Source organism: Sphaerodactylus townsendi, linkage group LG04 (genome assembly GCF_021028975.2).
Source record: "Sphaerodactylus townsendi isolate TG3544 linkage group LG04, MPM_Stown_v2.3, whole genome shotgun sequence".
Classification (NCBI taxonomy): Eukaryota; Metazoa; Chordata; class Lepidosauria; order Squamata; family Sphaerodactylidae; genus Sphaerodactylus; species Sphaerodactylus townsendi.
The window spans coordinates 87,723,343-87,750,363 of NC_059428.1; the positions used below are offsets into that span (position 1 = coordinate 87,723,343).

The 27,021-nt window shown below is 43.6% G+C and overlaps 1 protein-coding gene across 1 annotated transcript in view; it reads right to left on the reverse strand.

Annotated features, from left to right (window-relative positions):
- WWC3 (WWC family member 3) overlaps nucleotides 1–21,169 on the reverse strand; it is an 80,891-nt gene extending 59,722 nt beyond the window's left edge. Inside the window, 1 exon segment of the mRNA XM_048494099.1 lies at nucleotides 20,131–21,169. Coding sequence (XP_048350056.1) covers nucleotides 20,131–20,381 — 251 coding nt within the window. The 5' untranslated portion in view covers nucleotides 20,382–21,169.
- Between the last annotated feature and the right edge of the window lie 5,852 nt (nucleotides 21,170–27,021).

Here is a 27,021-nt window from a genome sequence, read left to right on the forward strand (position 1 = left end):
ACAAAGTATCACGTGGCCCCTTCCTCCGCATATCTTTAAAGAGTTCTGGGTATGGTGGGGATTGGAGGAAAAGTACAAGGGCGGCCTTGGCCAGTGTACTGATAATGCATCTATCCCATAGCACAAATTGGTGGAACACCTGGACCTGGAAAAGCCGAGGACTGAAACCGGTTCTCTCGCCAGGATCACGGAGATCTATCGCTGGAATTAGCCGCCCCAGGCTGTTTGAGATGAGCGGAATATGGGACAGTTGAGTCCTCTGCCTCCACTTTCACGGCGTCTGGCCATTTGACAGTCTGCTGTATGGTCAGCGCTGATGATGTGTTCACTGCGTTATTGATAGGAAATTTGCCTCCATGAAATTCAGAGTGCACAGGGCCTCGGATAATCGTGGAATCCACTGATTCTGTTAATGAAGGCAGGCATGGATATGTCCGGGTTGTGAACAGGGCGTCGACCTCGATCAATAATCTGGGAGCGCTTCCGCCGCAGAGAGGCTTCAGGCGTCGCTCTGGTCTCAACTTTCCGCGTTGATAGACAGGTGGTCTCCTCCGCTGTAAGAGTTCCTAGACGAAGTTAATACCGAAACTTTACTTATGGATGGATGGCTGGCGATTGTGCAAGACAGCACCACCTGAGTCCAGGTTGGCCATTCCTGGATCACCGCTCGTAGTTCCTTTTTTTTTAGTTTTGAGGTGATGGCGATCCTGCCTGTCCGTTTTCCATGATGTAAGGTTAGATGAATGGAACTTATACGGAAACTGAGATTGGTGTTTGATGCAATACCAGCTGCTTTATTCGCCTTCGCCGCTTAGACGAATGGTGCGTGACGCTACGGTGAACATTTGGTCTTGGATGGACGGATACCTATCGAGTTGACCAGGAAAGCCGTGCTGCTGTAAAGGCTTCCTGTACCTAGCCACGTCTTGGTTTACTTACTTACGTGACTTGTCGAATAGAGTATATCGTCCAGAATGCGAACTGCGACGGTTATTCTACGGCGCGGATTTGGTAATGGGTTGGAAGGAACCAAGCAGAGGAAACCCGGGCTTTGGTGCTGAATTCGACGAACTGAAGATGAACATAGTGTTGATACCGGGTGTTCGTGAATCCGGAAGAATTAACTGAACCATTCGGAAAAGCAGCGGATGGCACTCCCCGGATAGAGCTTGATGTACCTGTTGATAAACCGGAGATTGAGGATTCCGCCAGTCCCCGTTAGCTTTGGGACTGTGAAGAAGTGAAGAAAAATCCCCACAAGGATACGCTCCAATTCTGGCACGGTTCTATTGCTCTGATGCTGACTAAGTGCGAGAGACTGCTTGTTGGAGTCCTGGTACGCCAATCAGACTGAGTTGGCTGAGGAGAGCTGCAGAAGCATTGTGGGGAAAACGATTGGTTCGTTCTTAAGTTGAACCCGTTGAGCCTCGACGTCCACTGGTCAAATGTCACTGTCACTGATAATGGAACTGCTGCGAAGCGACCCCACTGGCAGGTTTGGCGTCATTATTTGGCGCAGGGCGAGCGGGAATGGCTTGCCGTGCTGCGGTTTATTCTTGCGAAAAGGTTCCGAACATGGAAGCGTTGCTTCTAGAAAGCTGTTGAGTTTTAGCCGTTGCCACTGCATTATACTTCCAGTGGGTAGCGTCGCGATGTCCCGGAAGTGGAAGAGGCGGGAAACTCCTGGGTGCCGGTCGCCCTCTACGTGGAACTGGCATCTAACCTTCTTTTGTCCTCGATATCCGCACCGGGATCTGGTCCAGTTCCTGACGAGCCGAGTTGCCACCACCAGGCGTAGGCCGCTACCAGCTGTTTGGAGGGTGATGCGGCTTGCACCAAGCTTCGAAGCACGTGTTAGGCGCCTGGCCACACGGCGACGTACCGCCACTAAGACATGGTAGAGGCATCGAATGTAAAGCGTCCATGGAACAAAGGACTGAGCATGATAGCACCGCCCCTTCCTGATCCCCTGCTGTTCGGGATCCTGTCCAAAACGGCGAAGCCAAACAATGTGGCCCTGGCCACTGTAGCCCATTACCGCCAGGGCCTTAGTGATGGCTGCCAAGCCCTCATGAGCCAACACGAGTCGTAATTTTGACCTCTTGTCCATTTGGTATATAGTCCCCACCCGTCCTTGGACGCAGTCCCCTGACTGCAGAGCTGCCACCGGAAGCGTCTACCAGCGAAGTCTGGAGCATGTTGGAACCGCAGAGGCGGTGAAGCTGTACTGAAGACTCTTTGGATGCACAGAGGTGGCATTCTCTCTTAATGAAGGCGTTGGAAGAACTTTCAGCACTGGGAAGAGATAACATAAATACCGCTCTTCCTGAGGAAAAATGTCACTTTTTCGACGGACGATAACCCGATACGGTTTTACCCACCAATTGGAAATTTGAACAGATTACTCCCGTCAGAGGAATCTGTCCAGTTTCCGAAGCGACATGGTTTTGCAACGGAAAGGAGGACTGGAACCTCAGACTCGCTGGAAGGACGATGGAAATTCTTCGTTGGAAGGCCGGAGGCCAGGCGGAAAGATGATTGGAGGATATCGCTTTAATCTTCCTAAGGAAGTCTGACGGTTACAACCTGGGGCAGTTCTGTTTAAGGAATGCGGAATGGCTGCGGCACCTATTTGCCCTACGATGAACAGTGGATTGTATCACCACCCAACGCTATTCACTTCCCTCATCTTCCCCTGGTTGCATCGGCGCTGGGCGCTCGACCTTCGATGCAAAGCTTCCTCCTGCCGCCCGCGGGCGGTCTTGCCTGCATGTCTGAAAGCGGCCACTTCCTCGCCACTCCTCTGATGCCTCTCCCGAGGAGTCGAGTTGCAGGCTCCGCCTCAATCCTGGGTGAGGCTGGCGCGCTGGTGAAACGCCTCCGCTTCAACGACTTTCCGACTGGCGAAGGCGAAATGAAGGAACTGGCGGGCTACTTCTGGCGCGGCAGCGTGTACTCGATGGTGCGCCATTCGCGGAAGGCTTTCGATGTGCTGGAAACCCCGATTAGAACAAAGCGTTCCGGCTTCACCATAGCGCTCTCCGCCGCGCGGCAGGCGAAGCGCCCTTCGCGGTTTCTTGCCCGTGCATGCCCAACACCGGGCCCCGGCAGTCTCCGCCCAGCTTGCCGCCTCCTTTATCGCTGCCGGGCGCGGTTCTCGCTCGCCGAAATCCTGTTGCCGGGGCTTCCCGTCTTTCGCACAGCGGAGCTAAGGTTTCCGCCGTTTACCCTCCTGCAGATGACACATTGCATTTCGGCTAGCGAGGGGGCGAAGGCCTGTCTCTCAGGGAAGAAAGGTGCGGAGAGCACATAGTATGGAAAGAGGGAGGAAGATCCTCGTGGCGGCTGAGGGGGGGGGCGAGGCAGCGTTGGAGGGAGGAGAGGAGGGAGAGTTTCAGGCAAGTTGCTAACGAAAGGAGAAGAAAAAAGGAAGGAAAAAATCCAAGGTGAAAAGCTTTTGTAGCCTGAGCTGCAAAAAACGCTGTTCTCCCTGCAGAGACAGGATTTAAACTGGAGCCAAAATGGGCGCCCAGCCGGTTCCCAGGAAGTGACGAAAAACTACATCCTGTCTCCCTGAGAACGAGCTGGGAAACACCCATCCAGACGTCCTCCCCCTCCAGTAGAAAGGCCCTCTCTCCTGTGCCGACTAGGATGAGCTTCTTTGATTGGTGATACAGTCAGGAAGGTCTACTCACTCTACATATCTTAAGTAGATATTCAGCAAAAAATTATGTTTAGACTAGCTAGCAACGGAATGAGTGAAGTGCTGATGTTGTAACTCACTGGATGTGTCCCTTAACTATTTTGGGGTGTGTTCAGTTATTTGGTTTTTCTGGAAAAAAGTTATTACTCATATCAATTATGTATTAAAATATTTATTGACACCTGAGAGTGTCTATGTACTTTTAAACTATTTGCCTTTCTCTCGGACACTAACCAATGATCCATGAAAATGGATCCTCCGTGCTCTTACTAAAGCTAAAAGACTTAGGCCCCTTCCGCACATGTAAAATAATGTGTTTTCAAACCACTTTCACAACTGTTTGCAAGTGGATTTTGCCATTTCGCACAGCTTCAAAGAGCACTGAAAGCAGTTTGAAAGTGCATTATTCTGCATGTGCGGAATGAGCCTTACATTAAAACACTGGAAAGATGAAAGCCCACTTTATGTAAATCAAGTGACTGAAGACCTTAGGACTCTATCAGTATTTGACTGTGAGGCATACAGACAGCAATTGTACATGGACTTATTTTTAGATATTTTTATAGAAACATATGCCTCAATCAATTGTTATTATATTTTTGTCATCTTAATTATGTACATTCTTAAGTCTTTGTTTTTCTCTCTGTTTTTTAAGAAATAAAAAAGGGGGAAAAGAAAGGCCTCCCCCTGTCATCTTAGTTTCTAGGCAGGAATGTATGGGAGAAGATGGTCACCTGTTCCATGCCATAGAGGGCTTTAAAGGGCAAAAACAACACCTTGGACTGGCTCAAGAGCAGATTGGTAGTTAGTGTAATTGTTGAATTGGGGCCACATACATCCAACAGCTGGCTTAACCAGTAATCCAGCGGCAGGATTCTGTACTAGTTGCAGGTTCCAAACACTCTTCAAAGGTAGCAGCAAGTGTAGCCCCAATGATAGTTCTATAGTAATATTGTTCTTTTGTAATATAGTCCAAAAGAGTTCTATTGTAATATAGTCCTGATACTACTAGGTCTGTGAATAGAACTGACTGAAAAAGGAACAGACACACCTGATGCACCAGCAGAAGTTATGCATAAACACTCCAAACCCCCACAGCCATGTGGTTTTCTAAGGTGACTACTCTTTTGAGCAGAATTCCCAAGCTGCAAACTTGGCTTTTCAAGGAGAGTATAACCCAATCCTAGACAGAAGAAATCTCAGGTTTCCAGTCTGCCTTTGTACTAACTCACAGAATCTCTGTCTTGCAGGGTAAAGTTCCAGCTTGTTCACGTTCATCCAGGCCATTACTGACTTCCAGCACTAACTCAAAACATTTATTGCATCCTTGGAATTAGGTGGAAAATAAAGGCAGAGTTGGGTATCATGCACATACTGGTGGCACCATAGCCCATACTTCCTAATGATCTCTCCCACTTCATATATATTAAATACAATGTGAGATTATAATATTCTTTGTATTAATTCAAAAATAAAAAGTTATGCTCTTGTGGTTAATTTTTATAATGGTATAGATTATGTTGTGAATACCATAAATAAAGACAGCAGCTTTGTTCTTGATGAATGCTTCTGAAAAGTTATTGCTAAATTCAGTGTGTGCTATTTATTGTGCAAGGTCTTTGTTCAATATACTTCCTGTTCAGTATACTTCCTGTACAATCATTTCAGGTGACTGACAAATCATGCTTGCCTCCATCCTGCAAAAGATGTATTACTGGGCCCAGGACTGCAACAAGAGATCCTACACTGAGCAGGGTGTTGGATTAAATGGGCCCTTCCAACTCTATGATTCTATTATGAAACAGCCAGACAACCAGCATTAATTGGGATTGAAGAATTTATCTTCCAGTTAAGTGAATTTGAGCCCTTAGACCAGGTCCCCAACATAGTGCTCGCTTATACCTTGGCCGGCACCCACCAAGTGCTTTTAGTGGGTAGGGCTGTGTGTGCTTATTCCCCAGCAGTGTTTATTGGCTATGCAGATTAAAAAGACATCTTGTTAAACAGAGCTTCTGTCTGAACTGTTGAACAGTTGTATATAACCTTGATCCCAAACATTTTGTGGTTGGCTCTGTCTGCTGTGCCAGCCATTTTTGTGATCATGCCCATTAACCTTTGTACAAATTTCAAAAGTGGCCACGGGCCCAAAAAGGTTAGGTACCCCTGCCTTAGAAATGTCAATAATGACAGGGTATTTTACACCAGTGGTGCCGACAGTGAGTATTACTGCCCTGGGATTATCTAGGGCAGTGGTTCTCAACCTTCCTAAAGCCGGGGCCCTTTAATATAGTTCCTTATGTTGTGGTGACCCCCATGACCTCCCTAAACTGTTCATGAGTTCATCTGGGGAAGCGTCCCTCCATGAGCCTGCTCTAAAGGCTCTGTTTTCCTGGCCGTTTGAATTGGAGGGAAAAAAGGAGGAGGTAGCCCTGCCCACCCAGCTGGGGGTTGCTCAGCCCTCCAGATCCGGGGTTGCTCTGCCCTCTGGGGATTGGGTTGCTGGGGGCCCCCCAAAAACATGCTTGAAAAACATGGATCCTCATGGATTCACCTGGTTTTTGTGCTAGGTCACCCCAAAATCACCACCACATCACACCTCAACCCCTTTGCCACATGTCTGAACACAGCAATCACTTCTCCCACACTCCATGGCACCGCAGTGGCCCAAAAACCTGCTTCAAAAACATGGATCCTCATAGATCCACCTGCTTTTTGCCCTGTCACCCCAAAATCACCACCACACCTCAAACCCATTGCCACATGTCTGAATACAGCAATCGCTCCTGTTCAGACAGACAGGCAACAGCAACAATCCTTACTTGGGAGTAAGCCTCATTGAACTCAGCGAGGCTTACATTTGAGTAAATACACTTAAGACTTGCACCAAGAAAATAACACAGGGGAGAAAGAACAGGCTGAAGTTAATTATAACAAGGTAGAAGGGACGGCAACAAAGAAGGAAAGGGAGATCAAGGAGCAGACAAGAGAAGCACTAGGAAAAATCAGAGAGCACCATTTCAGACTGGGATGGAGGAGGGGAAAGAAAGTTAAAAGTCCAGAAACTGAGATGGGCAGGGTAGTGACAAAGAACGGGGTGGGGGCAAGAACAGGAAAAAGCGGGAGAGGAAAAACAGAGTGGGGTCAATTAGAAGGGGTGAGCCGGGGCCATTTTCAAGAAGGTACTGGGGCAGGAAAGGGGAGGGAAAGTATACGCAAAAGAGAGGAGAGAGAAGGAATGGGGTAGGGGGAGAAAAGCACAGGAGAGGTACTTTGACCAGGGGAGGTGGATCCTCGCCGCTCCCGCCTCTCCCCTTGCCTGGATGCTAACCCTTGTGTTCCCTCCTCCAGGGCTGGCTGGGCGGTTTCTGGCTCTGGCAGAGGCGAGCTGAGCTGCTGGCCCCGATTCGCAGCTCGATACCATCTTGGCCTGGCTCTCTGGCAGCCAGCAACAGGCTTTTCTTCCCCCACCTCACTCCCTTCACCTGCCTTGACGACAGGAGCCTTGGCGACCCCTGTGAAAGGGTCATTTGTCCCCCTGAGAGGTCACAGCCCCCAGGTTAAGAACCGCTAATCTAGGGGGGCACTAAGAGGCAACAGGATAGCAAAGTGCAGGTGAGCCCCTTTGACTATATTGTCCACTTATTTATAACTGACCATTTCAAGTTTCTGCCTCTGCACAGTGATTATATTGGGTGAAAACTATTGGAAATTTTAGTGAATATGCCACCAAAACTCAAGTCAAAGCAATATATCACATTTTTAGAAACTGTTGTCGCTGCATTTTTTAATCTCTTTGTCACTTTTCAAGTTTTTCTGGTTAACTCCTGAACATAACAATATTGAGTGTGGTATTTATGTTCCTAAGTTATCAGCTTGATTACGAAATGAACTTTTTAGCTACATGAGTAATCTTTTTCACAGCTTACCCACTATTTCTAGACTACATAATGATTTAAAATTTCTAAATAACTGTTTTCAAAAAGAAAAAAACTAAATGTGCAGTTAACAGTTACTGTTGTGAGTTTCACTGTTACTGTCTTTCTTAGCGAGTTGTGCAAACCGCTGTTCTGAATCATCCTTTTTATAGGGTAGAGGGCACTGACAGCGAGTTTATGGGAAAAAGCAGGTGGTGGCCAAAAGAAATCTGGGAATCCCAGCCTTATACAAAACCAGAACTATTTAGCAAGAATATTTCAACAATATATTTTCAACTTTACATCATTTTTAAACGTCAATAAGAATATAAGGTAAAGTTTCCCCTTCAGTCGTGTCTGACCCTGGGGTACCATTGTGAGCAGTGATTTTATAGGCAGGCCTCTTTTGTGGAGTAGTTTGCCATTGCTTTCCCTGGCTATTCTTTACCCCCTGAAGATGCAAGCCACAGATGCAGGCAAAACGTCAGGAGAGAATGCTGCTAGAACATGGCCATACAGGCCGGAAACCACACAGCACCCCAGTGATTCCGGCCGTGACAGCCTTCGACAATACATGGACTGAATTATTCCCATTTCTGTCCTTCAGAGTTTTACCAAAAATAGAACATTCAACTCTTCTATTCACCTATGCACAGGAGATGAGCAAACTGTCCCCCAATCAGGCTCCTGTACATCTTCCCAAAGGAAATTTTTTTGAAAATCCTAGTTCAAACACAGCACAGGCACAGAATATATGAGGTCCCAATTCAACCAGCTTTTACATCTATTCAGTTCTAAAACAATTTAATACTTAAAGAAGTTATCTGATCCAATATTATGTATTATAGATTATGTGTTTTAAAGCTGCATAGACAGAGAACAAAGTATCACAAAGGAGGACAGTAGAGAAGAGAACCAGTGATGGAACCTGCCATATTAAGGGCTTCAAGAACAACCATTACTCTACCAGAAAAGCACTGGAAATGACAAGAACAGACATGTGAAAGTTGGAGAAGATAAATTTGAGAGAATGTTCGTGTTAGTTTTTATCTTAACAAGCATTTCACATATTCAACTAACTCAAAATAATTTCCATCAGGTGTGTGTCACAAAATGTTTTCTACCAAAAAAATCCATAGCATTAGATAATAATAACTCACTAGATAATAACTACTCATTCATTAGCTAAAGGTGGGAAAATTATGGTTCATGGACCAGATCTGGATCACAGGTAATACTCATGCAGACATCAAACTGAACAATTATTTCTTCAGAGCAGTGGTCTCCAAATGTGAAAAAAGTAAACATGTGATGTGCATGACGCACAACAGCAGCACCTCCATCCAGTTCAACAAATATAAAATATAAGTGAGCCAGAAGCAACATGAGACCACTGCAACAAAGAGCTGGTAGAACAGAATAAAGAAAAGCATAAGGCACAAGTAGAGCAGACATACAAAAAAGGACACAACAGCAGAGTGGAACAGGCATAAAGGGGACAGAGCAGAAGAGGAGCACCACAGGACAGATCAGGAGATGGAAAAGGGGACAGAGTGAAAAGGACAGAACAGCAATGAGGATGGAGGCATGCCTTCGTTCACAAACCCATGTGCCAACAATGCCCCTCTACTCTTCACACTAGATTCTTTTAAAACTGTTCTCTCCTTGTAACATTCTCTTTGAATGCATCAGCATAACAGACAGACATTGGGGTATAATAGTTAAGAGTGCAAAATTAGGACCAAGGATTCAAATTCTTGCTTTAACATGGAAGTTTGATGGGTTACCTTGGGCAAGTATCTCTCTCTCTTACACATACCTAACCTACCGGTACTTCACTGGACTGTTGTGAGGATAAAATGGAAGAGAAAACAATATGCTCTGGGTTCCCATTGGGGAGAAAAATAAAGCAAATAAACATAATCATGTACTTAATGAAGAGAACTCTAACTAACAGAAGCTTAGCCACAAATAAATTTTGTGGGACTTTATGTTGCCACTCAACTCCTGGGGATTTTGTCACTACAGACTTACATAACTACTCACGAAGAATTAATAAACTTGACTATGTTTTCAATTTTTATTTTACCTTATTGATCAAATAAGAAAAATTACAATGGTGAGTTTTAGTAGCCTAGGATATAACAATTTGCCTCTACTCCTGGCTGTGAATAGATCTCCAGTTGTGTTTCAAAAGAAAAAAAGTATTTATGCTTTTAAATTAATAAATATAGCAATGCAATTTTATAAACTACATTTGAAATATGCATTTTCCATAATTAAAGAAGTATAAGTTGAGATTTGATAAGAAAGCCAATATTAATTTCCTGCAAATTTACATCCCCCTCCCCCGGAAGTGAAGATCTAATTTTGGGAAACACATTGGTAATAAATTAACAATACTACTCTACTCATCTGTGGCCAGATAGAACTTCCGCTGATGCTACATAAGCCTTGGATTGTATCCTACCAATCAAAGATTCTGCAATCGAGCAACCAAGTGAGTGTCCAATTATTCCAGCAAAAATAAATTTTCCAGTGGGCAAGGGCTCTATATGGATTTACAACAGAAAATAGTTTGATCTGGAAAGGGAAACAGTATGCATAGGTCCCTGCCTGGCACACTGGAAATATTCTGCCTGAAGGAGCTAGTGCAAGCATACCATTCATTCCACACCTCATAAATACCTTCTCGGAGTTTCTTATATATTCATTTTAACACTGAAGCTACAATTCTATGCTGTTGATTGTTGAAGAGAAATTTTTGCACTTTTTAAAAACAAAGCTGAACACCATGTTTAAATGAAATCTAATACAATTTTAGAAATAAAACATTTGCTTAGCCTTCCTTCCCATCTCATCCCTTTAACAAAAATGTAAGTTTTTCAAATATTAAGTTTTGAGGTTCAATATCAGCTGTGTTTCAATTGTGAGCAGTACAATGCCACACAAAGATCTGTTTATTAGGTAAGTTTCTTCACAAAACAAATGTTTACACTTGATTGTTACAAAAGCTGAAGATTAGTGACACTGATCATGGGGTGGGGGGTCATATTTCTACCTTTTCAGAAGACACCACAACACTTTTTTAAAAGCTTGAAGACTTTTTTCTAAAATATACATTTGCATCTATGCACTACAGAATCCATAACCTATAAACTCACAACCCTGCACTTTGAAGGTTTCTATTTATGGAAAAGTAAAATGAATGTGTTTCCATGGGCAGGGTACTTATTTTCCATGGGATCACAGCCATACTTTATGTTCAAATTTAAAAACATATTTTAATGCTCCTAGTCTCATCTAAAAAGAGCATTAAATTCCCCTTTTGTAAACATAGTCCATAACACTTTAGGTTTTCTAAATCCTCTGAAAAACCTGCAGAACAAAACCTGTTAGAAATAATTATGCAAATTTCAAAATCCCTTGAAGTTCTACTAAGCAAAGTTAACTATCTGCTGGGATGATGAATATAAAATAAGTATTTCAACAGCTTCCCATGGAGGTTATGGAAAATGTTACCAAATACTGTGGCATGTGATAAAATTGTTTAAATCAAATCATATACTTTCAAAAATTACCTAAATATACAGGACCAGTTCACATATAGACACATCTTATGGCTTATGCCCAGCAACACATAGGGAAAAACTGTAGGCCTGTCCTCTCCTCCACTAGCATAATCTTGACCATGAACTGATTCACCTCTGAAATGAGTAACCCCCCCCCCCCCACTTCTTCTGCAGTTAACTCACATCTGACTTAAGGCATCCCCTGAAGGGATTTTCAAGGCAACAGATTTCAGAGGTAGTTTTTCATTGCCTGTCTGCATATCACAACCCTGGTATTCATTGAAGGTCTCCCATCCAAACACTTGCAAGGGTCAGTCCCACTTAGATTCTGAGATTTGACAAGATAACACTAGTCTGGGTTATGCAGGTCAGGGCAAGTAACCCCATGTATGAATGTAGGAGCAGGTGTTCCAACCACAAAAAATTCTAAAAACATATGTGGAAAGGGTATAAGGTAAAAAGCTGAGAACACAACCTACCTGTCAAGCCACACATAAGCCTGCTTATAACCAAGTATCCCAATACAACCCAAGAAAAGAAGTATGGATTGAAAATTTGCAATGGAAAAAGAAGCTACTGGGGGGGGGGGGTCCCATCTGTCTTTGAGTATATATTAATCTTTTAAATAAATAAATAATAATAAGTGTAATGGTGTTAAATGTTTTCTGTAAACACTGCCCATAACAGCAGCCAACAATATGCTAAAATTTACAAAGGAAATCTGCCATCTCTGAACACAGAACTTAGACAAAACACAACCATTACCCTGACTAAGAAATGATCTTTTTGAAAGTGCTCAAACCAACAAGCATAAATGTTTATTAGTAATAACTTTAAGATGTTTATATTTATGTATTTGTATTGTATATTTCTATGTTGCCCCTTCCCCACTACAGCAGGCTCAGATAACAACAAATCAAATACATTGAAATATAGAAACAATTAAAATAGATTAAAATCCATGAAATACAAATATGATACATTTACTGCGCTTATCTGCAAAAAACTCTAGGATTTTTCACGCTACCTGTTTCATGCATTCATAGCACAATATCTTAAAAAGATACATACGCATGTAGCTATATTCCATTTCAGATACAGCATACAAAAACATATCATCTCATCATTACATATGAATAACTATTTAAGTCTTAATAATTATTTGCTCTCCTGGACCCATATTTCACTAAACTAAGTTACAAACCTTGCATGTAGCCAGAACAAAATAAATCCAGAACAACCGACTTTTTAATTGAAATGAATGGCTACATTCCTGGGATGGGTACATTTTAGCTGTTTTAGCTGTTTAGCAGATTTTCAGACACTGACTTGGATCTCACTTAGATTTCCATGGGTACAAGGAAGGGGGATGATATATGCCCATTCCTTCTACACAGCAGCAGAAAACACACACAGTCCAAATACTGCTCCTGGGGAATCCCTAGATATATCTTAAAGTGGGGGAGGAGAGAACACAGCAAGCATGCCCATCTATGCATAGGTTTAGATTCAAGTCTAAATTCATATCTGTCTATTGACTTGTGGTTAAGTAACTATATATAGGATTGTACTGCATCAATATTATAATGTTCTGACCAATATTATACTATTCCAAGATAAGGGAACTTAAAGTAGAAAATATATATTACAAGCCACATGTTTGGAGTTTTTAAAAAACAACAACAGAACTTCCTACTTTTGTTTTTTGTCCTTCTACACCCAGGTATACTTAGAAAATATATTCCTGATAATTAGCAAGCTCAGCTGTGTTTTATTCAATAACTCTTTATGCATGTTTGGGAATTTGCTGGCCAGCAGTATTCAGAAGTTCTAACCTGTGATTGTGCACAAGTTTATCAAAAACCTGAACTATAAAGATCAAGATATATTCTGGAATGTACAGTAGAACAAACAAACTTCTAAGAATATTAAAATTCATGAGTATGTTAAGAAACACAAGCCACAGAAAACATTATTACATTATTAAATTCATACAGTCCTATTTTAGTTTATAAAAATGAAGTTTAAAAATAATCCAATTGTAGCCTCCTTAAGACCTTTACTAAAACTCTGAAGATAAAAATCATCAAATCTGGAAAGAAACAACACATACACACCTGTTATTACAAGCTTCTTCATTATATTGCGGGGTATCCAAGTTAGGTGTCAGACAAAACCCTTTATATCAAATATAATTACCACTTTCACAACAAGTTCCCTAACCAGTTTTGTGCCTGAATCATGGATGGGAACTTCAGAAGCATTCTGCCACAGACAGGCATGAATTCATTTCCATTCCAAAATATTTGGGGCTGCATCACCAGAACCTAGAGGACACGGGGACTGTGACATATTTTCCATTAAACTATCCACAGGCATATCCAGGTTAATAAAGCAGGATGTATTCCCAGCTTACCACCCACCCTGAAGTATGTGACATCCAATACATTTTGTCAACCCATTTCTCGGATCTTTTCATTCCAATGAATACTACCATTTTTCTAGCTCACGCACTGGTATTCCAAGCAGTGTGTATAGGTACAATGACTGGACGCAACAAATCCATGATACAAAAAGAGGATGTGACCCTTTGAACATTATTCCAGTAACCTGATTAACGTAGTCTACATATTATAAATCCGGTCTTGGTATGAGGCAAGAGGCACAATTTTATTTTTATTTTATTTATAATTAATTTTATATACCGCCCCTCCCCCGAAGGGCTCTGGGCGGTGAACAACATAATCATAACAGTAATAGCATTAAAATCCCAGTTAAAACAGCGAATTAATAAAATTACAGCGGCATCCGACAAAATTTCATAAAACATAATACACCCACCCTGGAAGCAGACCCAAAAAACTGAGGGCCCCCATAGAAATTAAGGGCCCAAAGCATAAAAAAGAGGGGAGGAGTGGGGGGGGAGGGCGCACTTCAGCGGTCGGCCCCTCCAAACGCCCGGTGGAACAATTCGGTCTTACAGGCCCTGCGGAACTCTCCAAGATCCCGCAGGGCCCGGATAGCTGGTGGTAAAGTGTTCCACCAGGCAGGGGCCAGGGCTGTAAAGGCCCTGGCCCGGGTAGAGGCCAACCACATCATCGAGGGGCTAGGGACAACCAGCAAGTTGGCCTCTGCCGAACGCAGAGGCCGCAAAGGGACATATGGGGTAAGACGGTCCCGAAGGTACGAAGGTCCCAGACCACGTAAGGCCTTAAAGGTGAGTACCCACACCTTATGAATGGTGACAATGGTGACACGTTAACTGCAACCAATTAAACTGTAAGCCAGATGTCCAAACTATTTGAAAGAAAAAATAACTTCTATAATTCGGTTAATGTATTTGTGTCAAATAATATAGCTATGTGGTTTTTCTCTTCTTTCCAGCATGCAAAGGGTTCAACCTGAAACCAGCTAGCAACACCCTATGCCCACTGAAGTCAGTCAAGCAACCTACACAGGATGAAGACAAAGACGTCTTAAGATATTTTCCTCCACCCCACTCCCCCCACCCTTTTAGAATCTAGTATGATTAAGAGTTCTAGAAAGCTCAAAAATGTCTGCTGCTTTATTTTGACTGGTCTTAATAAAAGGTATTATTTTTCTTTTCTTTTTTAGATTCTGATACGGACCAGCACAGCTACATAGACATTTTACTCGCCAATGATGCTGAAGCAAGTCTTCTTTGAGGGATGAATTACCTTATGTAAAACAGGGACCTGAATATTCCACATACAACTCCAGTTTAGGATACCTTCACTTGTTTTAGCTCACACACTGGTATTCCAAGCAGATGTTTACAGATGGTCACAACAAATCCATGATACAAATGGAGAAGATGACACTTTGATCATTGTTCCAGTAACATTCAGTAACATTATGGAATGGAAAGAACTGTTAATTTTCACATTTTAATAGGTGGGGTGGTCCATAAATCTCATAAGGCATTAAAAAATTCTGAGGTGCAGATAGAACTTTAAGCAGCAATTCTTGGCATATGTAACACTTGACAACCAACCCAACAGAGCTGTTTTATGTAGATTCTTCCACAAAACATCCATACTATAGATTTCTTCCCCTTACCACTTAGAAAGCAGCACACATAAAAGAGGTTTCTAACCTATGATACAGAGTTTGCTGGTGATCCCACTGAATGAGTACATTTCATGCATAAGAGTCCCACCAAATATATTTGTGAGATCTGTATAACATGTTCATCTATATACAGGTGCCTTACCTGGAATACTGTTTTGTTATGACAAATCTTTTTTGTTGAGGAGAGGCATTTGGCGGCAATATTATGTGTTTGGTGGATAGCATTAGTTTGAAGATGTACGAGGCCACTGGTCAAAGAAAAAAACCCTGAAATCTTCTATACACTTTCACGGTTCCTTTTGTATTGGCCATAAATTAAGCAGTTGTCTAAATTTATCTATGATAACAGGAAACCATCATTTTATTTCCTTCTCTCAAGTCTGTAAGAAAGGTGGAAATTTTATTGAAACCAAAGGTACTCTTTAATGAGAAGCTTCATCCAAACATTTAAACAACACTCAATATTTCAATGTGTGCTAAAGAGCCTGTGCCAGTATTTACACAGTCTTGCTTTGCCAAAAACAAGTTAAATAAATTAAGGGACCCAAGTAAATACTAATTTAAATATGGCATTTATGAGGTTTACCTTTTAAATGAAAATTTTAATACTGAGAGTTTAAGCATACTAGTCAGGAATAGCCACTGATTTAAAATGATGAGTACATTGTGAATCCATTTAAACAATTTCTGCCTGTTGCATACATGCCAGTAATGCACCTCCCAGAACTATACAGCGACCTTTTCTGAAATCTCATGAAATAAAAGGCAACATCTTACACCACAAAGTAAGAAAGGGATAATTTTTATCCCACTAATAAGAGCTACAGTATAATTAATCAATCAATGGTCACACCATCCACCTGAATTATGGTCCAATCAGGGGGAGATCACTTCTGGGAATGTCGCGGCCTTGCACAACACATTTGCCCTCTCCCCTGGTATAAAGGGCACCCCCGCCGGAGCAGAAAACAAACTTGCTGGCATCCCTCCACTCCTCAGCCTCCCTGGTGGCAAAACCCAGAAGTAGGAGGATAGGTCAGGGCATTCCCAGTGGTGGAACTGACTAGAGTTGGCTTCTAACCGGACTTTCATGCTGCAAGCACCGTAACCAGTGTCCCAAACTTATGCCACCCAAATCCATTTAGCCCCATGGAGGGCTTTCAGGTGGCAGGGGAAGTTTCCCACTTTTTCTGCCGCCCCACACTGCTGTAAAGCCCCTCTAGAGGCAGCGAGGTGGCATGACAGCAGATTGAGTTTTGGATTGGGCTGTTAAGTGTTCTTAATTAAGGGCTACACTACAATAACCACATTGATACGATGAAGAAGGGTGCCATATCTTAAAACAGTCTGGCAAAGAGTCAATTGATTCAAGGTGATCAGGAAGAGAACATTTAGTTGAGCGGGTTTCTCTCCGCTCTGACATTGTCATTGCATCAGGCCAGCAAAGATTAGTGGGCTGGTAATTTGGTAGACTCCATTTGGAAGCCTGAACAATTTCACTTCCACTACACAATGCCAAAATAAATATTTTAAGTACTTTAAACAATAAGCATCCGGGTATGGACACCAATTCAATGCTGTAAGCATTCTGTGACAGGCTTATTAAATGAGGAAATCAGCACTGGCTACTTAATTAACAAAGAGACAAAGAAAAAACAATGGTGTGGTGGGAAGAAAATTTTATTCCAAAATATTAATAACACCTGCAAGTCTTCCAGTAAGCTTCCTCAGGGGAATCTGTAGAATATACAAGCAGCAATGCTCCCATTGAACTCGCTCTTCGTTTTCTTCTACTGAAGTCTAACAAAAATCCTGAGAAAATTCTAGATTTCTTCCTTAGACTTAAAGCAAGCTTGAGAACATGCAGGCAATAGTTCCTGCTAGTACTGCAGAAGATTTGCAGATGGTCAGGTTTGGGTCTTCAAGTATACGCACAGATTCTTCACTTTGCCTTTCAGAAGAAATTGAGTAAATTACGCAATATGACTACATACATTTCCAAATTCAACTTTCATTGGCAAAGAATGCACATTACCCTAATACTTTGTTCAAAATAGAAAAACATGCATTACACACATCCTATAGCGATGTTCTAAAATCTGCTTCTGTGTAAACTCTGCTAGGGAAGTACATTTAAAATATCTTGTAGCATAAATCATGTTTCAGAGTTAAAGAGCTATGTGTTTCTCAAGTAGCTGCCTTCATCCTACAATGCTTTTGAAACGATGGAAACTTCAAAAAGTAGGTTTTGAATGTATATAGAAAGGAGAAAGTCTGTCATTCAAAGCAATGCCTAGGGTAGTTCTTTGGATTTCAGCTGCAGCGTTATTACTGAGCTGAACAACAGTCACAGAATAAATATTTACAAAAATGTAAAATTATTGAAAGTTAGGCCAAGATTCCCACCCCCCTTTAAGAGTAGGAATTGCACACATTTTTACCTGTACTCCAACAAAGGCCCAATTTAAGCATTTCTGGGTCTTACTTAACATTCCATACATATTTCTGGTAAGGTAGTTCTGGCTGATATTCAAGCTTCCCACTTATGAAAGCACAATTCAAATATAGAAAACACTCGCAGATATTTCTTGTTTCATGGGCATGTAAAGTACTGGCAAGTGTTCTCATTTTCTTAGCGATTTAAACAAAAGGCTTGTGACCGGATGCACACTTACAAAATGATCACTTGCATGAAACAATGGAATATCAGATAAGGAAAACAGATGCAATCTCATTGGAGTTGGACCTAGTTAATATGTACCTATGCACTTGTCACCATATTTTTAGAGCGCACAACTAGTCCCATTTGGAAGCAGGGTAAACTACCAACCTATGAGAAGTAAACTCATGGTCCAACAAAGGTCCCAAATCCTATCAGTCACTGTTAAAAAGAACATGCAGGATGAAGCTCAATTACTCCTTCATCAGAACACAATATTCCATCAGCTACTTTTGTCAACTGCAGCAAAAGTTGCACAACACATGGGACGTGGCAGTGTGGAACTGAGAACAACTCACCTTTGTGATACCCTATAGAACATCAGTTATCCCAAAACCTGAAAACCTGATGCAAACCTACATGCTGAACTTTTGGGGCAATCTTTTTAACAGCAAGAATCAGCAGCATATGAAGGAAGACATACCACATTTGTCACATTACTGAAAGATGTTAGTACAAGCCCTGTGAACTGCAGAATGTACAAGTGATTTGTCATTGCACCCATTCTTCAAATTCCTCTCAAACACAGTGATTGTTCTAACTCCAATCTATTTTTGTGTATTTGTCACTATTTATTCATCCCTGTCATGGCTAGACAGACTTGGTTATGTTCATCTCAGCAGGGTTTATGAAGGCACACAAAAAATAGAAACTATCTGTTACACTTCACAGAAACCATGGCCTACTCCAATACAACATTTCCCTGTGGGAAATCTTACTGACAGCAGATACAATCCTAAATACAGTAAACACTGATTGTTCTCTTCTACAACTAACCCTACACAATAATCATAAACAGGAGATAAGCTGTTTACCCAAAATATAACTATGTTCCTAATGTTAGAAAATAATAATAACTTGGCAGAATTTCCCAGCCATGCCTGTTAAAAACATTTGAGGAAGCAAGTTTACAGAACTAATATCAAAGAATTTTTTATTGCATTATCCCATCTATCACAGCATTCCACAGTTGGTTGTTATGAATAATTTCCATAGTATTTTACCAGTGTATCACAGCTTTACTACAATTTTACTCATTTACCTTACAACTGTCAAGTATACTTTTGAGAGCATAGCTCAGCATACACTGTCATCTGCTGAGAACATGTTTTATGGTTCTCTTGGCCATTAATGCAGATAGTGCCCAGATTTAAACTTACACGCTTAATTATCAATTCCATTCATGCTTGCCCAGAAGAAAGTCCCATCAATTTCAGTGCGACCTGTTTATAACTAAGCATAAGATAATAGCTTCCAATTCTTTTAAAGGATACTGTGCAAAGCTTGACTGTAAAAAAAAAAGCAGCAAGATGCTATAATATAGACATGCTTTAAGCATTTATCTACCTTATCACAAAAGACACCAGCAATATGAACACAATGATATTTGCACATGAAGGTGTAGAATGATAGGTTTTAAACCATCCACAACTTTAAAAATAGTTAATTATCAGAACACAGGTTCATGCAACTAATGCTTTGTACATCTAAAACATTTGTTTCCAGCAAGGAATCAGCAAAAAACAACTGAGATGCTAATAACAAATGCCCATTAGTTACCACAGAACAGGGACTGATATTTCCCCCAAAATCCAAATGTCAACATGTGGACAGACAAAAAAGAAAGGGCTGAGAGATTTGGCTTTCAGAAGAAATTATCAATTTTTAAAGGAACTTTATATCGCTTAATTATCAACAACAACGACAACAAAATCAGGATTAAATAAGACAGAGAGGCCCTATCATGGAAGTAGAGATTCTGGGGGTTCTGCAAAAATTTGTGGGAAAAGAAGGGGACTCTTTTGAAACCGCCCCATAAAGTTAACTGCTAGGCCATAAAGAGCCTTCCTCTGTTTTGAAAGAAGTGAATAAGAACTCTGCCCAGGGCCCGTCGAGCACACGGAGACAAGTTTGTCAGATTCCACAGCAGGGATGTTGTTTTCCATAGGCTTTCTCGTCCTTCTGAATACTAACAGTACAGGCTTCCTGCCGCAAGGCCGGGTCAGGAAAAGCAAAGGAAATAAAGAAGCCACTGCCAAGTTTCTCAACAAGTTTCTCTCCCACCCCCTACCCCCCAGCCCCTTCTCCCCAGCCCCTACGGACTCGCGGCGAGGCCCTGCGCTTCCTGACCTGTCTCGCGGGTCGATCCACGAAGTCTGCCGGGTGTTGTGATCGATGTAGAAGACGCGCCCGTCATAGTCCCTCGCCTCCTCCCAGCCCGCGGGCAGAGGCAGCTCCGAGCTCTCCCGGCCTCGCGGCCCGCCGCCGCCGCCTCCGGTCCCGACCGGCGACTGCCCCATCCCTTGCCCCATCACCGCCGCCGCTTGTTGCTGCTGCTGCTGCTGCCGCCGCCTCCTGCGCCCTCCGCTGAGCCACGGCATGGCCACCCCGCCGCCGCTCCCGGGCCGCAGCTTGGGCGGCACGCGCGCTCCCTCCGGCAACCCCTCCTCGGCCGCGGGGCCCCGGCAGTCCTGCGCCGCCTCCAGCCCTGGCTAGCGAGCGGCCCGGGCTGGTGGAGCGGACGTGGGGCGGCTTCGGCTGCAGCAGCGCCGCCGCGCCGGGCGCATCATCCTCGCGCTTTCGCGCCTCCACCCCTGGTCGGGCCCCGGGATTAGCCTCGCTGCAGCCGCTGCCGGCTGCTGTGCCTCGAAGCCCACCCCTCCTCCGGCCGAGGAAGAGGGCGCTGCGCCGCAGGCCGCCACCGTGCAATTCCCGCCCTTCCTTCCTTCCTTCCTTCCTTCCTTTCGTCCTCCGTGGGCAGCTCAGCCTCGCAGCGGCCCCTCAGCAACATCCAGTCGGCGCCTGCCCCGCCATCTTCCTTCCTTCGGCCAAGGATCCCTGCTCCCTCCGCCTCCCGCTCCGCCTCTTCCCTTCCGCGGAGCTCCTGGAGCCGTCTGGAGCCAGCCTCGCTTTTCCCTTTCCAGCAGGCTGACTGGGCGAGGCTGTGCCGTCAGGAAAGGATACGAAAGAAGACAAAGCGGCGGCAAAATTTTGCTCCCAGAAATTAAGCAGCGGGTGGAGTTTCTGTTTGATTTTAAAAGCTGGACTTCGGTTTTACCGTAAAGAGCTCCCGGGTGTTCTCACTCCTTCATTCATGTGGATAGTGGCTGACTTCTGAAAGAAGCATTCTGTTTTAGGGTTCTTCACGTGCATCTGAGCAGGTCGCGTGTGACGCCTCCAAACAGCCAGATATTTCTGGCTTAAAGATGCCCGGTGTGTGGAAGGTATCTAACGTGCCACCAATCACTTTGTGAAGGAGCCAGGGTTCCAAGTTTGTTTGTTTTTTTACTGTCAAGTCACAGCCGATTTATGGCAGTCCTGTAGGGTTTTTAATGCTACAGGTATTCAGAAGTGGCTTCCACTGCCTGCCTCTGCATAACCCTGGTATTCCTTGGTGATGTCCCATCCAATTACTATAGCTACCCCTGGCTTCTAAGATCTGACAAGATTGTCAGGGTCCCTACATAAAACTGATTTTTCCTTCAAAGGACATTTATATGTGCACAGGTATTTGATCATTGTATTTATCATTTACAGAACATTTTAGGACACAAAAAGGTTACTAGCACATCAAAAAGGTCACAGATAGATAATCTGTCCTTGATTGAGGGAGAGCTAATCTATATACCCTGTTTCCCCGAACATAAGACATCCCCCAAAAATAAGACATAGTAGAGGTTTTGCTGAAGTGCAAAATATAAGGCATCCCCCGAAAGTAAGACATAGCAAAGTTTTTGTTTGGAAGTATGCCCGACGAACAGAACACAGAAAAATAAGACATCCCCTGAAAATAAGACATAGCGCATTTTTTAGAGCAAAATTTAATATAAGACACTGTCTTATATTCGGGGAAACACGGTATATAAAAAACTAACAGTGTTTTTGTTGATGATAGTATAACTCAGTAACTGCTGGGCCAATTCCTCTGAAAATTCCCAACCACTATAGTCAGCCAGGTGAGTGTTTTTAGATGTTCACATACCTGAAATTTCACACCTGACCCAGGTAAAACACCTTTTTACTGGCGCTCCATGGTGAAGGACATGCAGCTGCCTGTGTGTAACTGCCACCCTTAGAATGTTCGTGCTGCTTATAATGTTCGCTCAGAGGGCCAGAGATGAGCAGTGAAAACAGTACATAGGCAGTAACTCGAGTAGAAGTGAAACATATACACACGAGGGAGAGGGACAGGGAGGGGTGGCATGCAAGGGAAGAGAGGGAGGAAGAGGAAAGGGACGGAGGGGGAGACATGCAAGGGAAGAGAAGTGAGAGAGGGGAGACAGTGAGGGGTGGCATGCAAGGGAGGGGAGGCAGGGGGCCCAGCATCTTGATATGACCCACCCTAGCAGAGGGAAAGGGGAAGGAGGGAGGGAGAGGCGTGGCATGCAAGGGAAGAGAAGTGAGGGAGGGAAGAGAGTGAGGGGCGACATGCAAGGGACAGGAGGGAGGCGCCAGGCACCCTAGATTCCCTGAATACTGCGGTTACAGTTAAGAAAACCAGGCACGCATTACTCAGGAGTAAGCTCGGTACAGCAACCATGACATACTTTGAATGGCTGCGTCGCGCCCCTCAGAGGGTTTCCTCAGAAGCAACACCCATTGCCACCAACCAAACTTACTCCCAGGTAAAGGATCATAACCAGCCAGCCTAGATGTGTGTGAGGGGTACCTTTCCATCCCCCCCCCCCAAGGAATGCGGGCACACACATCAATGACACAGTATCAGGCTGCATGTTTGCATGAGCACGTACTGCTGGCCTCTGCAATTGATTTGCTGCTACTGTTCCTTTCCCATTTCACCACAATAAGCCACAGCAACACGCGGCGGGGCCCCGCTAGTTTGTAATAATTATTATGAAACTTTGTGTCCCACTCAGAGGCATAGCTCCAGGGGGGACACGATGCACCGGGGGTATGGCAAGAGTGTTGTGGGGCGGGACGGGGGCACTTTCCCCCCTTGCTTCACCTCTGGTCCCACTGATTGAGAAATGCTGGTATGAGGCTGTGTGTTTCCCAACTTTTTGAAATGAAACCTACTTCTGAAGTCATTCTTTGGTGAGCAGATAATGGCAGCTTAGGCCCAGCTAGAGCTTGGGGTGGGAGTGAAGACCCAGAGAACTGTGCTGTTTGAGGGGAACATAGATTGAATTGTCAGGAAGCCCATATAAGATCTTGGCAATCCTGAGGAGAAAAAATACTGTATAGAGCTGCTTATTCGTTGGTTGGTTCGTTCATTCATTCGGCTTATAGACCACCCTTCCCTGGAGGACTCAGGGCGGTGAACAACAGCAATATAAAATATAACTTTAAAACACACTATAAAACCAGCACAACCCAGGAACCATATAAACATCAGATGGTGTCTTCTGTTATATTTGTTTTGTTGTATACATTTTTTGGCTACTAAACTACAGCACTTGAAGGGGGAGCATCCCATAATGAGATGATATAATTAAGTTCCAGCAATCCTTTCCCTGTCCTTGGTATGTCCTTTCCAAACCTGGTTTTCATTGATCTTTTGGAAAACACAATCCAAGCCATACCAGGAGAAAATGGCGCCCGGGAGCAATACTTGCTCCAGGTGCCCCCACACACCCCCACATCATGCCCCACTTAGCTGGCAGCTGATCCTGGCTGAGGAGGGCAGGAGCCCAGGGCACACACTTTGCAGGGGGGTCTCCCAGCTGCACGGCTGGGCCTGGCCTTGCACACCGGCGTGAACCCTCAGCAGGGGAGAGGCCCCAGCACGTGGGGAGGTGCCGGCCAGGTCCCCGCACCATGGGAGAGGCCAGGCACGGGGACCCACCTAGTGCCCCCCACATGACCAAAAGGTATGTGCTCGGGGACATGGGTTACCCCATGTCCCTATAGGCAGTACGCCCCTGCCAAGCACACAGTCCAAAATCACACTATTACAGAGCTTTGGGTCATGATGGGCAGTTACAGATTATCCTGGGTCTTGTCCACATCCTTCTGTCGGTAAACTGATTCCCCCAAAAATGAATAGAGCTGCAAGAAAGGGGGGGGGGGAGAGAAGTAATGTGTGTTCCACACTCTTTCCTTGCTACTGAGGAGAGCAGCATCCAAATCTTTCTCTCGCTGCTCAGGAATTTGAGGCACAAGACCCTATAGTTGAACAACTGTGATCACTTTGGGGTCCTACTGTTGTAAGGTAATTAGAAACCAAAGAAACACAGAGCCTTGATATATGGTAAAGTCAAACCTTGACTGATATATATAAATTTTATATCCAGCCTTCCTGCCCTCACAAGGGGCACCAAGGTGGCTAACAATTTTAAATATATGTGAAAATATCACATTTTTAAAACATGCTATTAAATTAAAAATGGAAATATGTACAAAATTATAAAAACAGCAATTAAAACACTGGTCAGGAAGGAGAGATCATTGAAGGAATGCTAGATGAAATAAAAAGTCTTCACTTGCAGGCAGCAGATGACAATAGAAGGGGCAGATTAATCTTCTTAGCGAGAGAGTTCCAGAGCTTTGGGCCATGATCAAGTAGGCCCTCTCCTGGATTGTCACTTGCCTAATTTCAGAAGGTGGGGACACCAAAGCATGGCCTCCAAAGATGACAATAGTGGTTCATAAGGCAGTAGGGAGCCTTTCTCCATGCAGTTTCATGCATGTTGTAAACAAAAGAGATTTGTTAGGTTGACTGAATGTGGCCAATGTCTTGCAATATCATTTTCAGAAATATGTCTTGATAATTAGAGTATATATTTAAATACAATGTAGACAAAGAACTCTGAACTGATATGATCTGAAAAGTGGCCCGTCAGAAAATATAGCTGAAAGGTTTTCATTCTTTAATAATATAATTTAATGGGCAGCCCAATCTAGAGTCCTGGGACGGCACTGCTGTGGTATCACCGTGCTGCCTCCAAAGAGCTTTTTGGCAGCACAAACCCCTCCAGCTGCCAAAAAGCCCTTCCTGGGAGGCAAAACCAGGATTGAAGGTCAGCTCCACCCCCAGCCAAACCTCTGGAACACCCCATTATGCTGGCAGAGCCAACGGGCACAGGAGTGCTGACAGCGTCACATCTAGATGTTGTGGATTTGCCCCTCTGCCAGGGTAAATGCCCAGGAAGGGCAAACCCACCACATAGGGCCAGTGGTGGGATTCAGCAGGTTCGCACCATTTCAGCAGAACCGGTTGTTAAAATGATGCTTGTAAACAACCAGTTGTTAAATTATTTGAATCCCACCACCACAAATCCCTTCCCCCACCTCCAGATTGGGCCATTAATGTGGCACCATTATCTCATCAAGTAGAGGCATACCTATGAGATTTGGGGGGTTCGGTTCCAACCACTGCAATAAAGTGAATATCACAATAAAACAAGTCACACAAGTGTTTGTTTCTCAATGTATATAAAAGTAATGTTTATGCTATACTGTAATCTATTAAGTGCACAATAGCATTATGTCTAAAAATTGTACATTACAAATAGTTTCTTTCTTAAAATGCTAATCATCACCTGAGCCTTCAGCAAGTTGTACTCTTTTTGCTGATGAAGGGTCTTGCCTGAGGACTGATCAGGGAAGTGGTTCCTGAAGGTTGGGGTGGCTGTTGCAATTTCTTCAAATTAAAGAACAATAAAATGTGCTGCCTTGATTGACTCTTCCTTTCACAAAAGATTTCTCTGTAGAATGTGGTTCTGTTTGATAGCATTCTACCCACTTCTTTCAAATTTGGGGCAAATCTTCTCAAACCCTGCCACTGTTTTATCAACCAAGTTTATGTAATATTCAAAATATTTTGTTGTCATTTCAACAATGTTCTCAGCATCTTCACCAGGAGTAGATTCCATCTCAAGAAACCATTTCCTTTGCTTGTCCATAAGAAGCAACTTTTCATCTGCTAAAATGTTATTATGAGATTGCAGCAATTCAGTCACGTCTTCAGACTCCACTTCTCGTTCTCTTGCTATTTCTACCACATCTGCAGTTACTTCTGTCACTGAAGTCTTGAACCCTTCAAAGTCACCCGTGAGGGCTGGAATCAACTACTTCCAGGCTCCAATGTTGACATTTTGATCTCCTATGAATCACAAATGTGCTGAACACATCCAGTACGGTGAATACTTTCCAGGATGTTTTCAATTTACTTTACCCAGATCCATCAGACGAATCACTTTCTATGGCAGCTATAGCCTTACAAAATATATTTCTTTAAAAATGGTCTAAAAGTTGAAATTATTCCTTGATCCATGCGCTGCAGAACAAGTGTTGTGTTATGAGGCATGAAAACAACAATGCTCTCATCTCCATCAAATCTCTTGGGTGACCAGGTATCTTGTCAATTAGCAATAATACTTTGAAAGGAATCTTTTCTCTGAGCTGTAGGAATCTTCTTTTCTGAGATGTAGGTCTCAACAATGGGCTTACAATATTCAGTAAGCCATGTCGTGCTGTCATTCAGGCTTTGTTATTCCATTTATAGAGCACAGACAGAATACATTCTAAGATATAATTCACTAAGTTTGGAAGACAACCACTCACATCTACCCAATTGCCGCCCATTCCAAGCTGCTTCTGCCACACACCCCACCCCCGCAGCTTGTCTTCCACTTCTGCCATCCATAGGTGTCATGCCCTCCCCCCTCCCCCCAGGAGCCAGGCATGTAGTTGGGACTGCCACCACTAGGCTGAGGCTCGCCCCAGCCAGAGGTTGGAAGCAGGGCAGCATTCCTGGGCGACTGGGCATGTAGATCAGGGATCCCCAACGTGGCGCTGTGGGTGCAATAGTGCTGTCCGACATTTTTTTTTTGGCACCTACGTGTCTTTATGAAGTGGGCAGAGCCAGGTAGGGCTTTTGGCCTTTGCTTGTCCATAAGCATTTTTAATTTCCTTCAAGAACTTTTCCTTTGCATTCACAGTTTGGCTAACTGTTTGGCACAAAGAGGACTAGCTTTCAGCCCCTCACAGCTTTCAATATGCCCTTCTCACTAAGCTTAATCATTTCTAGCTTTTGATTTAAAGCAAGAGATGTTCCAT